Consider the following 15,858-nt stretch of genomic DNA (forward strand, 5'->3'; position numbering starts at 1 on the left):
GGCGTGAGGTGGGTGGTGGGTGTGAAAATTCTTATGCAACCGATCGGGCCGCGTTGATCTCGACGTTCTCGACCAAGCCCGAACTCCGCTGGTTCTGAATGAATGAACCCCACTCTCTGCTAGTAGCCCGCAGTGCTACGGCAAGAGCTAGATATAAGACAACCGTCACCCATGGAACAATAGTTTAGTTCAACGCCAAGTCTACTGCTGCTATCTACAGAAGCTTCAAAGCGTTCCACGGAGAGTTCGGTGATTAAAAGTTCTTTGCGAAGTTTTTTCCTAACAAGTCAGCCGGTCGGTCGGTCAGTCAAGTGCAGCAAGTTAATTAATTCTACTCGACAATGAAAGTGCTGGTGAGTGAAATTCATCCCGTTTCTTTTTTGTGTGTGTCTCTGGAATGGAACGAATCGGAACGGAGCAGATTGCAGGACACCATGTTTCTCCCGGTTGGATCAGTGAAACATGGAAAAAGTGGTGCATTGCTGCAGTTGTTGGACTGAAGTTTGTCAATGCACAATCACCTTTTTTCCCGAGGGTGTATGTCGTCGAAGTAGGGGGGGGGGGGGACCTCTTATCTTTCGGAGCAACTTTTTCTGTTTTTCTCTGGCTGAAGACTGAGTCTCAGCGTACGTGGGGGAGTCAGTGCAAGAAGATGGGGGAAATTGATGCGATAGAGTGGTCGAAAATGTGAACCAAGTGAAGCTGAATGGATGGGATTCAAAGTTCATAATCAATGAGACAATATTAAAAATCAGTATGATTTTTTGTAGACGATAATCGAAATGATTAGTTTTTAGTTTCGTTTTGAAGACATTTGGAATTTGCAATTATTGGAATCCTTGTTTTCTGCATTCAATTGTCATAATTTTCATCGCGCGCGTTAAAACATGACCCTGGTCACCCAAACGCTCAGTGCTGGCAGACCACACAAAAAATCCTGCTCAATAGCGTAAGTGCTACTGGACTTAAGTTCTCAAGTGGGAGAAAACTTTTACGGAGCCGTGTTTTCTGGTCATAGTGCCTGACTGTTTCACCTTCTTCCATTCTGCATCTCGATTTTTTTTTGTGTTGTTGCTTTTCTCGCAACCCTCTCCCAGTCCCAAGCCACTATGCAGCGTGAAAAGTGTGAATTAGAGAAGAAAAAGTGAAAATTCCATCCCACTGCTTCTGGTGTTGCAGCACCAGGAGAGCTGCAGTGGGAATTCGCGGGAAACTGTTTTTACACCAACAGTCTTACCGTATTGTCACAAGCTTGTTGAATAATAACCGAGCACTTGGCAGAAGAAAGGAGTGAAAAAAAGGGATCCCTCCTGCGCTATTTTTCTTTTTCTTGTGCACTCCCGAGAAGGTGGCTTCCGTGAGTTAAATTTCAAGTAAAATTAGTTTTGCAAGTCAATAACGAGCTGTGAAAAAGTTAGCCCCTAACTGCAGAGCACTGCAGACGCTGACGACGGTCGACACTGATGCAGATGATGATTTGTTGCGCGGGTGGTTACATTTCAGCACACTCCTGGAATGGTAAAATTGAGGATGCTTTCCGAGAATGCAAATCGTGCAGAAACCCATCGACTGTGCGTTCGTGAGCTTTTCGAGCTGCGGAAAAAGTTTCAACCAGTTGACGTTCGTCGTCATCGCTGTCGGTTGGAAAGTCTGAGTGACACTTTTCCAGGACTTTGGGGTGTGAAGCCTGTCACTTTTCTTGGGTGGTGTTTATTTTTTGAATTTAATCTTAGCTAATGCGATGTACTTTCGCTGGCTTTGAGTGGCATGTTTCCTCTTGAACAGTTCCACGCCAACTGACGAATCGATTTTATTTTTTCCGCTCCGAATTCCATGAAACCTAACGCCTAATTGTTCACCAGGGCAATGAACCAAGTTTGTGTTCGAATTCGACCATATTCACTCTCGCCTTATTTAAAAAAAATGCGTATTCGATATTTTTCAATAAATCGTAGCACGAGAAAACGGCTCATCTAATCAATGTGATGCCTGAGACAAAGTTATAGGAAACTGGATTGTCTTTTCAGAAAAAAAAATACAGTCACCCCAGTATTATGGGCCACCCACAATTATGGGCCACTTCCATTTAATTAACAGGCAGAACTGACTGTGACTGGTTGACTAGCTGGCCCCAAATCCCAAATTTTCTTCAAACATCATTCATTTTTAAAGCGGTGTCGACCTTATCAATATGGTCACTTTGAGGAGTAAAGCCCTATAATGGGTCACACACACACATCCTCCATGTTAGCAAAAACAACTACTGTTCTCGCTTCTTCTTCTTCTTCGCATTTCAAGCTTATTGCATTTCGCATATTAGCTTATTGCTTGCTCTCAACTTAGTGTTCTAGATGCACTTCCACAGTTATTAATTGAGAGCTTTCGAAGCCTGGTACCATTTCTGCATTAGTATAATTGTGTGGCAAGAACAATCATACTCTATATGCCCAGGGAAGTCGAGAAATTTTCCAACCCGAAAAATTCCTAGACCGGACCGGGAATCGAACCTACCCACCTCCAGCATGGTCTTGCTTTGTAGCTGTGCCTTTACCGGCTGAGCTAAGGGAGGCTCCTTCTACTCTTCTCGCGCTTGGTTTTAAAACTTGTGGATTCAAGATGGTGAATAAAAATGGTGGGTCTTTTATAAAATGGTCGATTTCCAGGATGGCAGACTATTTTCCAAATTAATGATTCAAGATGGTAATTCGTTGATAAAGTGTTCGATCTTTTTGAAAGAAATGGTATTGCAATCGCAATCAAACATTCAATTCCAAGAGGGTGGCTGATCTTCTGAATAATTAATTCAAGATGGTGGATGATTTTCAAAATGGAGGATTCAAGATGATGGATCTTTGATAAAATGGTCAATGCAATGTTATACCACAAACGAAGTGACAGACGACTAACTGACGAAGAAATCCATTTAAATAATGTGGTTCACTGTAATAGAATTTTCTTGGAAGCTTGTGCCATCATCCACCAGATGGGTTAGTTTTTTTTGTTTTGATTTGAACAAAGTTGATTTTGTGTACAATGATTCTTTGACAGTGTGCAAAGAGTGCATATCATTTTGTCATTTTTTTTATGCTTTTCAGTTTTGAGTAGAGTGAAAGAGATAGAACCAACAATCAATACGAAACTAACGATTTTAAATTGGCTCACCACTTTAGTAGCCTATTGGTCCCAAGCAAACGATTAACGTACCCTATTCTAGTTGAAATTCTATTACTACACTATGTTTGTTTTGATTCGCTATGAAAGTTTGACAGATAAAATGAGGGGTTCGTGGATTTTCCTATGTTTCGAGGGGTGCATAGATTAGCTTGGGACCGAAGATAATACCAGAGCTGAGCCAAAAAGTTGAGCTCTGGTGTTAGAGTTACCTCTATGGTAATACCATAGAGGCAACTTCAAGACTAGAAGGTCCCGAAGAAACGTGCTCAACTTTTTGGCTCAGCTCTGGTACTCTCTTCGGTCCCAAGCTAATCGATTCACCCCTCGAAACATAGGAAAATCCACGAACCCCTCATTTCATCTGTCAAAATTTCATAGCGAATCAAAACAAATATAGTGTACTACTAGAATTTAGACTAGAATGGGGTACGCCATAGAAGTACTTGGGGCCAATAGGCTGCTCAAGAAGTGAGCCAATTTCAAATCGATAGTTTCGTATTGATTGTTGGTACCAGAGCTGAGTCAAAAACTTGAGCACGTTTCTTCGGAAACTTCTGGTCTTAGAGTTACCTCTATGGTAATATCGTGCCTTTGCTTGTCCGACGCTGCTTCAATCAATGCAAATTCAAAACACATTCAAGCCGAACTCCAGCCAAATTCAAGCCAAATTCAATCAAATTTCAATCCAGATTTATGCCAAATTCTAGGCATTAAATCAACATTCAAGCTAAACGCAAGCCTAATTCATGCCAAATTCAAGCTAAATGATAGCAAAATAAAGATATACTAAGCCCTTAGGGGCTGTTCATAAACCACGTAGACTTAAGGGGGGAAGGATGGGGGGGGGTTTACGTGTGTCTACGGTCGATACAAATTAAAAAAAAAATATGACTATTGTCGACGTGGTCTAAAACCTCTAAAAAACGGTCTTCGTAGTTTATGTATAGCCTATTAAGACAAAATTATGTCATAAGGATTATTAATTGATTTTGATTGGATTTGGATTGAACTCGGTTGTGATTTTCAATTAGGAATCAAATGTAAGTTCAAGTTAAAGCCAATTTTAATTAAAGTTAACTCAAATTCAAATTCAATGCACATTCTTGCAGAGTTCCAGTTCTATTACAAATATATTCCAGTTAATTTAAAGCTAAATTACATTCAGACTCAAGGCAAATTCAAGCCAAATTAAATGCACATTCAAGCCTAATTTAATCCAATTTCATTCAAATTCAAGCCAACACCGTATGAAAAATTCAAGTAAATTTCTGTTGTACATAGTGCACACGTTATCAACGTTGGATTTGGTGTTAATCTAAACGATATTTCATGTAATTTTTAGCGAAATATCACAGCAATGTTGTATGCAAGCATGAAAATAATTTCGTTGTTTCTGCGAAGTTCAGCTCAAAATAAAACGAGAGGAGATTTTAAGCAATAGTAAAAATTCAGAATGGTTTTGTGTGTAACGCGAGTTCAGTTCTAATTAAATTCAAGCCAAATTCATGTCAAATTGATAAACAATTCAAACAAAATTCAACACCAATTAAAGCCTCGTGACAAATTCATGCAATGGACAAGCAAAATGCATACCAAGTTCAAATGATATTCATGCCAAACTTCAGACAGATTCATGCCAAATTCACGAAAATATTCAAGTCATGTTCATGCCATATTTAAGCCAAATAGATTTTTAACGAGTTGGATATGGATTGGATTCAGAGTGGATTCAGATTGGATTTGCATTGGATATGAATTGGCCTTGGATTGTATTTGGATTGAATTTGTTTTGGATTTGGATTGGATTCGCATTTAATCAGAAAAATGTTTCTTTAAATTACATAATCTTCAATTTGGTATAATCAGAAATGAAAAAGTTATATTTGTCTTAATTTGTAGCACCACCCTATTTGCAACTTGGACCACTGGCATAAAGTAGCACCTTATTTCACTTTAGAACAGTGGTGCTCATCCTCTTTTTTTCAATGGCTGTATCTTTGTTCGAAAGTCATATTTTAAGCAGAATTTTGTGTGTGTTTCCAATCATTTCCGTCATACATTCGTAATGCGAAAAAAAAATTCACTCTAAGGTTGTTGCATGATATCCAATCACAATCACAGATTTAGAACTGTTAGTGCAGTAAAAGCAACCGAAGCTTTAAATCTTCTCGGCTGTGTGTTTTGGGTAGTTCAGAGCCAAAGATAGCATTGCATTGTGTAAAAAGCTTTAATTTAGTGTTTGAATGGCTGCCCTTGAAATAATTGAACATGGTCCATCTGGAACCGCTCCATACCACAATATCAAACATCTGTGACATTCGTTCCAGCAAGCCATCAATCAAATATTTGCACATCAACTATTCGACCAACATCATTCGAATTTACATCCTTCAAACAGAGTGTGACCGCATGAAGCTCTTTTTCCCGGAAAGCCAACCGAAAAACAGTTCCAAGAAGCTGCCCAATTGTTGTTCATCCACAACCCAGCACTGAAGAGCAAAGCAAATATGGGACACATCTCATCGAAATTTCTTCCTCCGGTGGCAGAAGATGGACACCCCCAAAACCGAATAGAATATATTGATGTGAATCGGTGTGTTTTGATTAGAATTGGATGGTGTACTTCTTCCCTTCCGTCCGTCGTCGGCCTTTACTCGAAGCCATTTGGGCAGATGTTGAAAAATTCATTTCCCATCATTGGATGTCGACGAATCTCCTATATAGAGGTAGATAGGTACATTCTGAGCAGCTGGAAAAGTGTGTCTCTTTGTTGCGTTCAGACCTGCTACTACAGTCAAAATGGAATGTCAATTTGAACAGAAAGCCGATGTGGTCTGTTTAATTTATCATCCTTCACTGCGGTCGGTCACATCGGATGGTGAGTGTCGGCCGTCGGATGAATGAGTCAGGAAGCGATAGATGGGGTGTAGACGGGTGCACGTGTCAAAATTCTGTGCCAGTGACAAATGGGATGACCAGTTGGACTGTTTCCTGACTGGCTGGTTCTCTCGGAGTTGTCACCGGTGAATTTTATTTTTGTTGGTCATACACCTGGGCTGCATTGAGCTCCAGAATCCAGAATCAAGCTGAATGGTGAATGTTATTTGATCGTATTATAAGACGCAGAGTGATGCTGAATTTGAATAATTAGATATTCAGGTGTTTACTTTGGTTTATAAAATGTCCAATCAGCAGCATCAGACCAGGTTGAGTAATTGCAAGCTGGTAGGGTAAAGAACTACTTTGACACAAGCGCTCATTTTCGTCCAATGGAGCAGACACATTAAATATTTCAATGATTTCAACCCGCACACTTGCTGGATCGAAATGAAAAACTTGCCTGAATCTCGGCAGGTTTTTCACTGAGATCCAGCAAAATAACATGCCGGGCTGCTCGGTGGTGCTCATCTCGGCAAAAAAAAAATCCAAGTGTGCGGGACGGGACTTGACAACGAGCTTCATACTCTTCTTAATGTTTGTGATGAATGCCCTTCGAATATCTGTGCGTCGTGATTGCCGGAGTTGACCAACGATGCCAGGATTGCAAACATTTGCTTTCCAGGAGAAGTTAGAAGAAATTTCCCGAAAGAAGTTTAATTGAATTTCCTGAAGAAAACAGAAAAAACTTCCTGGAGACACTGGAAGAAACTTCCTAAGGTAGATTCGAAGAAGCTTCTGAAGAAAGTTGGAAGTCAGAGGTCTTACGAATCAGTCGAAAGTTCAAAGAGAAGTTGGGGAAACATTTCGGGCAAAAAAGATTTCTTCGGGATGTCAGCCCAACATTCCCTGAAGTTCCTTACATGTTATAATAATCCCGAGTAATCTTCCTGATTTTTATAAAACATTCCTGAAGACCCAACCATGCCCCTGAAGTTTCCTGAACATTCCTCATAATATTCTTGAAATTAATGGATCATCAGCATTGAAGTTCTCTGATCTTACCGATTTTTTTAATTTTAAAAGTTCTCAAAACTTTCCCTAATATGACCTCACAATTTTCTAATCTTCATGTTACTTCTCTAACGTTTCCTAAATTAACATGAACCTCTCGGTACTTTGCTCAAGTTTTCGGAAATTCCCCGAGTTTCTCAGAACTTCTTTAAAGTTTCAGCAATTTCTTTTAAATTAATTGATCTGTTCTAATGTTCTCAGACCATCCTGAAAACCATAAAATTTTCTTGAAGTGCTTTTCACTTGTGAAGTTTCCAAAATATTTCTGATGTTTTCTTAGCTTCATTGGAGTTCTCTGGACTTTCCTGAAATTCCCAGGTTCTCGAATTTTAACAGAATTTAATGAAACATTTCTTTAATCCATTGAAACTGACCCTGACAGATCTTTAAACTTTCACAAAAGTCTGGACTAATCTGAAGATTTAGAACTTTTTAAAAGTTCCAACAGTTTTCCTGAATGGAAAATGGAACCACAATAAAACACTTTAAGCATCCCTGAAGTTCCGGGGAAGCTGAAAATAAAAACTGTCGGTAGAAGACGGAAGAACCGTTCGAGCGAAGCCAGAAGAAACTTCCAAGGGAAGTCGAAATAACTTTCCCATAGGAATCGGAAAATAACTTACGGGGTAAGGTGGAACAAAATTTCAAGGGAAGATTGAATAAACTTCAGGAAGTTAAAAAAAAATAACATTTTGGTAGGTCCACCACTGGATTTCGATTTCGAGGATCTACCGATTCCTGGGTAGCCAAAAGGAAATGGAAACATTAGTCAAAAGAGTATCAAACATAAGACGTTTTTCATGAATAATTTTTTAACAGGCATAAATACCGATAAATCAGTATATTTGGCAACGCTATCTAGCGTATCTATTTGTTCTTCCCAGAGACGATGTTTAATTGGCGTTGTCGAGAGCTCTGTAACTCTTTACTCGTATGGAGAAATCTCATATGTAACTGTCAGTCTATGTGTGAAACATGGCGGACTTTTTCTTATTCTCTCACTCCAACGCAAAACCCCATAAGGAACTGTCAAAATGTGTGTGAAGAAACGTCACTTCAGGACTGGTGTCAAGGCGAATAAGAGACGCGCGAAGACTGAAGCCAAAAGTTCCAATCGAACTGTCAAACGCGGTTTCAATCGAGCAATGTAAAAAACACGAGCGCTTCACGAGAAAAAGCGTGAGAAGTATTGAGATGGCGGTTTAAATTTAATTTTTAAATTATTAAAATTAAGTTTCCCCAATAAAAATACCATAAACGAATGATAACCCAAATTATTGAACTATTCTACAAATGGTTTGAGTGCTACCCGAAACACGTCGTTAGGCAACATAACCATAACAATTTCATTATGGTTCCGTATGAAAAGTGCAATTGGATACTATTTGACTTTTGGAATACAAATAAAACACAAGTAAAATCTTTTGAGATTAATTGTTTATATTTACGTCAATGCCAAAAAGCAAAAATTACAAAGCCACTGATTGACTGTCAAGTTCTTAATCACAAGTGAATTTGGATTAAAGACTTCAAAAAAGGGACTTCTCGATTACTTTTTTAAATGGACGTATCTGCTTTTGTAAACAATGCATTTGATCGTCGGTCGGCGTAACTGGTAGCTCACCCGCTCATTCTAACACCACTAGCAGGTAGGGATGGTAGCGTTAGCATGTGCGAGCTACCAGTTAAGCCAAATAGACGAGCAAATGCATTGCAAAAGCAGCTCAAATTAAAAATCACTCGAAATTGTGGCTGCCAAACCTGGCAGACAAAATAACTTAGATGACCGTGCATCCAGATTTACTGTTATTCTCTCCGCGCGTCTCTTAAATCGTCTCTGGTTCTTCCTACATCCGTACACAGCCAGCCAGATCGATTCAAAGATGCCGTGATTATCCGGAATGAAAGTAAAACTAACTACGGAGTTGAAAATATAGGTTTTTAATCTACTCTTGTTTGATTATGTAGGGGAAATGACGGCTTCGGCATGACAGACTATTTTCGGCAATCCAAATTGAAACGCCAATTTCACTGGATTTTCTTATGAAAATAAATCGCTGAATGCATTCTAACGATTCCTTAGGCTTTCAGCTTCAATTGGATTGGGTTTTCTTGAAATGAAACACACGCACTATAAAATGCTGCTGATTTCGAGTTGCCGATGAAAGCGCAGCTGTTTAACACGCAGCTCAAATAGAAAGGTTGCCGAATAAAAAGATGTTGCCCACAATAGTCGCTCTCACTAGAGAATATTGGAGCTTTGTAAAAGCGTTTAAAAACAGTTTTTGACAATTCTTTCGACTGAAATTGTTAGAGCAGCTAGCAGTAAACAAACCAATACTGCATATGTGTGCGTTCCTTAACGAAAAAGGCTATAGAAAGATGGTCGCTGCTTAGGTTGCCGAGAGAACGTAAATTCCTCTTTATTACACTGAACTGAAAAATGACATTTGTTCTTCTCATCCGACAGTTAGGTTAAATAGCGGAAATGCTATCCTTCGACATCCCTGCTCAATTTCGAGATTCCTTCAGACCAAGCTTCCCTCGCAGTTTAACGAACGTGGACAACAAACTCCGCCTCCGTTGAAGAGAGCGATACGGTTGGCTGCTTCCGTATTAACCAAACGCTCGTGCTTCAGAAAATCTTGAACAAATACCCAGTCACAGATCGTCGATCATTTACGTCGTTAGCCCAATCAGCGTCGCAGAATGCAGCCTGGGCAGCCTCTTGATCGTCACCACGAAATTCCTTCACCAGGTTCATGGTTCCCTTCACATACCGCAAAATTCTCCGTTGGGCAGCTTTGGTATTGGCTCATGTAGTTTACAGACGCAGACAAATCGGGTCTGCTGGCAAGTGTAACGTACTTCAGACAGCCTATCAACTCCCGGTATAGCTTTTCAGTACGTTGGATTGCTTCTCTCATCCACAGTTTCAGGTGGTATTCAATTGGCTGGCACTCGTCCATGCCAAACCTCTTCAGTAAACCTTTCAGATATACGTGTTGGTCGATCCCCGTAATCCTTCCGTCCACATCGCGCTCTATGTGTATTCCCATGAAGCTACTCACAGCGCCAAGATCTACAATCTCAAACTCCTTCGACGAAAGCATCTTCACGGTCTGAATTACCTTCAGACTGTGGCTGACAACGAGTATATCGTCCACATACACCGTTTGAAAAATTCATGTAAATTTCTGCAAGATATAGCGCACATAAAATTAACGCTAGATTTAGCAATATTGTATGCAATCTTGTAAACGATTTCGCTGCTTATGCCAAATTTAGCTCAAAATTAAACAATGGGAGATTTTACGCGATGGTTAAAATTCAGATTTTTTTTTCTGTGTAGAGAACGATGAATACTTTCTCCTGTGCAGAACTCCGAATATAGAGACATGGATCGTTGTCACTGCGTTCCAATACTGATCACAAACCGATTGAACCGGTCGTTCCAGGCCCACGATACTTGCTTCAGGCCGTGAATAGATCGATTGAAGCGACACACCAGGTCCTGTCCATTGCTGAAACCCTTCCGGTTGGGCCATGTAAACATCCTCCTCCAATTGGCCATTTAGGAAGGCGGTCCGGACATCCATCTGGTGGACTAACAATCGTTGCTGGTTCACCACTGTTTAAACTGCTCGCAAAGTGTTCAACCTGGCCACTGGCGCGTATGTTTCGGTATAATCATACCCATACCGCTGAGTGAACCCACGTGCCACTAGTCTTGTCTTATAACGGTCCGGTTTGCCGTTTGCACCAAGCTTCACTTTAAAAATCCATTTGTAGGAAATTAGCTTTCTTCCAGCAGGCAGCTTCGTTAGAGTCCACGTCCCATTGCGAGTCAAAGAGAAGATCCTCTACGAATTCTATGGCACTCAAGGCGAATCCCGCAAAGTCCATATCAAAATCCTTCTGCCATACAGGGAGGTTCCGAATACGACGACTTCGCCCGGTAGATTCCTGTTGTTCATCATTCGCTTCTTGATCTTCCTCAATTTCTTCACAACTGGTGATTCCGTCGAACTCTTCTTCAGAAAACTGCTGAATCTTCCTCTGTATCACTTCTTTGGCGACCGTTATCGACGATAGCATCACCGCTAACATCTTCGCTCAACGAATCCTTTGAGTCATAACGCACATAATCGGGAAGACACCACTTTCGGATTGCTTCTCTAGTTTCGCAACACCTGCTCCGCTGACCCTGTCGCCGACGTTCTCATCGAAGATTACCCATTTTGGCGTACCAAACGAATATGCCCTTCCATGACTTACCACTGAGCTTCTTCCGGTGTTCCATGGAAATATGGCAGTATGCAACACACCCAAATACACGTAGGTATCCGGCTTGGTTCCATTCCAAATTTCACACGGGGTTTTGTGTTCCTCCACTGTACTCGCCGGTCTCCGCAGCGGTTTCAATCGCTTCATTCCAAAATTCTTTGCTTATTCTAGAGTATGCAAGCATCGAGCTAATCTTTTCTACCAATGCCCGGTTCATGCGCTCGCTGACCCCGGTTTGTTCTGGTGTGTAGGGTACGGTGTACTCCACCTGGATCCCCTTCATGCGACAAAATTTGACGTTATCGCAGCGAATGCGAGAAATCCACTTCTCAAACTGTTCCTCAGCCGCATACTCGTCAAATGCAATGCACATTGGTTTTTGTTTGATTTCCTGGTCCAGCAGGCGGCATTTCGTAAACTCAAGCGTAAGTGTTTCGGCTGGAAGCGACTCCATTGTCGTAACCACAGTTGCATACTCGTCACCCAGGCTCAAGAGCAATCCACAGACAACATCGACATCTTCCATCACCGCTCCGATTCCGCGCAGGAGCCGGACGAGCGATTCGAATTTTGAAAAAATGTTGCTGCAATGCCTTCGTAGTTGAGCTCCTTCAACTGACGACTTAGGTGCATCCTTTTCGCAACGCTTTTACGTTCGAACACACGAGAAAGTGCATTCTAGATGGCGTTCGGCGTGTCATGCCCCTGTCCATACTCGATCTGGCTGTCACTTATCCGGGAGACGATGAGGGATTTACATTTCTCGATGAACATTTCAAATGGTCCTATCTGATTTGATCGATTCTCTTCATCGACTTTCTCTTTTCATAACCACTGCTATGCAAACAGATTTCGCGCTAATTCTACCACATAGTTTGATAAAGGAGGTTCTTATCTAGCGTCCAAAACGTCAAATACAACAGGGAAAGGTTTTGCAGCTGAGTTATTAACGAAAGAGAAAGTCGATGAAGAGAATCGATCAAAGCAGATAGGACCATTTGAAATGTTCATCGAGATTTGCGTTCCCTTTTCTTCATCTTTTCCATCTCCTTCTCCTTCCGTTCCTTTTCTCGTGCTGTGTCTTCTGCCCTGACGACCAATTCATTCCGCTCGCGAACCTCCACAGTGATGAAATCCAGTAGCTCATGTTCCTCCAGAAGTACCTCCATTCGATACTTCCACGTGGGAAAAATGATCTCGTCAAACAGCTGCACACGATGCACATCCTTTTCATCATCCATTTCTCACAATTTCACTAATTGGCGTTGAAGGCGACTCTGTAGCTCTTTACTCCTATGAGAAAATCCATAAGCAAACGTCAGACTGTGCGTGAAACATGGCGTACTTTGTACTATCCTTTCACTCCACCGAAAATTCCCATAAGAAACTGTCTATATTTATTACATTACTCGCGTTATTCTGGGCCCATAACCTAATGGGAAGCATGTCTTCCCGTGATTATCCGGATTAAGAGTAAAACTAATTTGCGTTGACTGCACCGTCGAAGAATTTGCTCTTCCAGCAAATATAGACAGTTTCTTATGAGAATTTTCGATGGAGTGAAAGGATAGTACAAAGTTTGCCATGTGTCACGCACAGTCTGACGTTTGCTTATGGATTTTCTCATAGGAGTAAAGAGCTACAGAGTCGCCGTCATCGCCAATTACGGAGTTGAAAAGATACGTTTTTAATCTACTCATGTTTGATTATGCATATTACACTGAACTGAAAAATGACTGTTGTTCTTCTCAAAAAGGGGATCCTATAGTTAGGTCGAATAGCGGAATTGCTATCCTTCAACAAAAAGATGAGTCACTTTGTTTGTGAGTAAATCTAATTTACTTATTTATGAGTAAGTGAAGAAAACTGGTGGTGGGCGTGTTAGTTTTATCCACTGATTTGAGCTTAACAGCGGGAAAAGAGCTCGAATCATGAGTTTACTATACTCACCTCTGATTACATTTCGTTTACATAATGTCTTTGAAAATCACTCAGTTGTTTTTATTTATTGTTGACAATTGAGTAGAAGTTACTCACACATTGAGTCGATCTCGCTGGCCGTGATGCCGAAGTAAATCCAATGACATTTCAATGTGTTTGGACGGAATTGAAACTCGTATGACGGAGTTTGAATCAAAAAGCAGTTTTAGATTGTTCACAATATCTCAACAATTATTGACTCTTTATCAATTCCACAAAGGTATTTTTATTTAGAAGACGTCTTTGATAGAGCCATTTATTTTTATCATTCAAACCCGTTCGAAAAAGAGGCGGAAATTAGACCTAAGCCCGAACACGATTCATTTCGAATTGCTACCCTCTTAGTTTTTGCATAATTGAGTAGATCTCAAACACCGTAAATCCATATCTCATTCTAACGCATCTAAAGTGGTCGTAAACCCGGTTATAAATTGAAACATTTGCCCCAGTTGATTGCAGCAATCTAAATCACTAATCTGCGGGATAATTGCACTCTCAAAATCAAACAGCATTTCCCATCCTTTTGGACTCCACTCTGCGTTCTGCCAACTCAATGTTTCTAAAATTCAGTCTGATCCCCTTCCCGGAGGACCAATAGCAATTTAGATACGCCGCCTTTATTCCCATCATCATCATCATCGTCATCGTTCAGCTGCTATTGGCCATTGAACAAACTTTCGCTGCTTCGAAATTGGAGCTCTGTTGACCCAAGTCCGTTGCACTGGTGAAAATATCTTCACTTGCGTTGCATGTGGATGAGGAATGAAGGAAGGAATTTTTAACAGTGCCAAAGGGGTAAAATGGCAAATCCTCGGTATGCTATTCGACCGATCGGAACCCGTTAATTTTTATCGGGAATAAATTGTATCAAAAGAGTTTGCTGTTGCCGAAGAGCGACATCAAACGAAAGCTACACGGCGAATGAGAACGACCGAAATTTGAGTTTAGCTTACTCATAAATCACATTAAAGTGCAGGAGCTCAGCGATGAGTAAATTTGCCTCCTGTTTTTCCAGGTTTGTCCAAGAACAAATTCCCGAATATGAGAAAAGTAAAGATTGGATTCACACAGTCTATTGATACTAATCCTAGACTGAGTAACATTTACGTCAAATTTCAATAACTAATCTCGAATTTGGGTCATTCTCATTTGCCGTGTAGTAGATTGATTGTATTTTGTTGTTGCTGATTTTAAAAGTCTCGCACTATTTCGATTGCTAAATTAGGATAATTTTTTCTTTTTTTCAGGCAATCATCGCATTCTCCACCCTCTGCGCCGCAGTCAGTGCCGCTCCGGAGGATTCGGCTGCCGCATCCCTGGCTGCGGATAGCGCCAGCAAAAGGCCCGAAAAGCGAGGTATCGGACTCGGGTACGGTCTGTCCGGATTCGGGTACGATAGCAGCCATCTCGGTTATACTGGTGCAGCCGCCGGATATCATCATCCGGCTGCCGGATACGTAGCCCCCGTTGCCAGTACCACGTACATCAAGTCCGGCTACACGTCACTTCCCGTTGCCAGCGCTGGTAAGGCCACCTGCATTATTTACCCAAAAGGATCTCAATAATTTTCCTTTCCGTTCAGCATACCCCGCCTACGATTATGGCAAGTACACTGGCTTCTACCCGGGATATTCTACTGGGTACAGTGGGCTCGGTTATGCTGGCGTCCCGGTGGCCGCCAGTGCTACCGGATATGGAAAGATTATCCAACCAGCTACCACGACCTACAGCAAGGTAGTCCACTCGTACCCGCACTATGGATCGACTGTGGGAGCCGTTTCGCCAGCCCTAGGATACTCCGGAATCGCCGGCTATCACGGTGGATACGTGTACTGAAGTGGCGGGACGCGTTGGACGCTCGGACCAGATGTATATTGAATTGCCTCAAACCTCATACGTGGTGTTCTGTGTAGATAGGTTTCTCTCTAATTGTGTTAAATTATTTATGACCATTAGCCAATAAAGAATGCAATTGTGATGACCTAGACGATAGTGTGATGAATTGTGTGTGTTTCATTAGATGATTCAGAGAGCCATCAATGAGAGTTGGACTTCGTCGGGCAACAATTCAGTTGGTGGTCTCACAACTGGATCTTGAATGCCGAGATCAGAAGACGATATCAACAGAAATTTGAGAGCTGCACTAGACTCACGTCTATCAAACACTACGGAGAGACAGAAACAAAATTTGCAAGCAAGAGTAGGATTGGAATCCAGCAGTCGCATATTCAGGAGCTAGTAGCGGTCAAGCAGTCAATAGAAATTTGATCGGAGACATGGGTGAAGACAAACGCAAACAGTCACCCAGGTTGAAAATCTCCTGCGTTAGCCGCTGGAAGTGCTCAGAAGTGAGTTTGCCATCAAGATGATTTAATTAACTAACGCTTTTTATGCCTTTATTATCGAGCACCAATTCAATTTATCCTGATGCTGTAAGGTAAGGTAAGGAAATGAAAAAAAGTGTGG

The 15,858-nt window shown here is 41.3% G+C and overlaps 1 protein-coding gene across 1 annotated transcript; it reads left to right on the top strand.

The window, feature by feature from the left end:
• Window positions 1–205: 205 nt before the first annotated feature.
• LOC135702461 (prisilkin-39-like) lies at window positions 206–15,377 on the top strand. Its single transcript, XM_065223494.1, has 3 exons — window positions 206–353; window positions 14,640–14,916; window positions 14,975–15,377. The coding sequence occupies exons 1-3, from the start codon at window positions 342–344 to the stop codon at window positions 15,226–15,228; spliced, it is 543 nt and encodes a 180-aa protein (XP_065079566.1). The 5' UTR covers window positions 206–341; the 3' UTR covers window positions 15,229–15,377.
• The last annotated feature ends 481 nt before the right edge of the window (window positions 15,378–15,858 follow it).

The sequence above is a fragment of the Ochlerotatus camptorhynchus genome, unplaced genomic scaffold, assembly GCF_037179485.1.
Source record: "Ochlerotatus camptorhynchus isolate MF236.1 unplaced genomic scaffold, CSIRO-AGI_Acam_v1.1 ptg000193l, whole genome shotgun sequence".
NCBI classification, from domain to species: Eukaryota; Metazoa; Arthropoda; class Insecta; order Diptera; family Culicidae; genus Ochlerotatus; species Ochlerotatus camptorhynchus.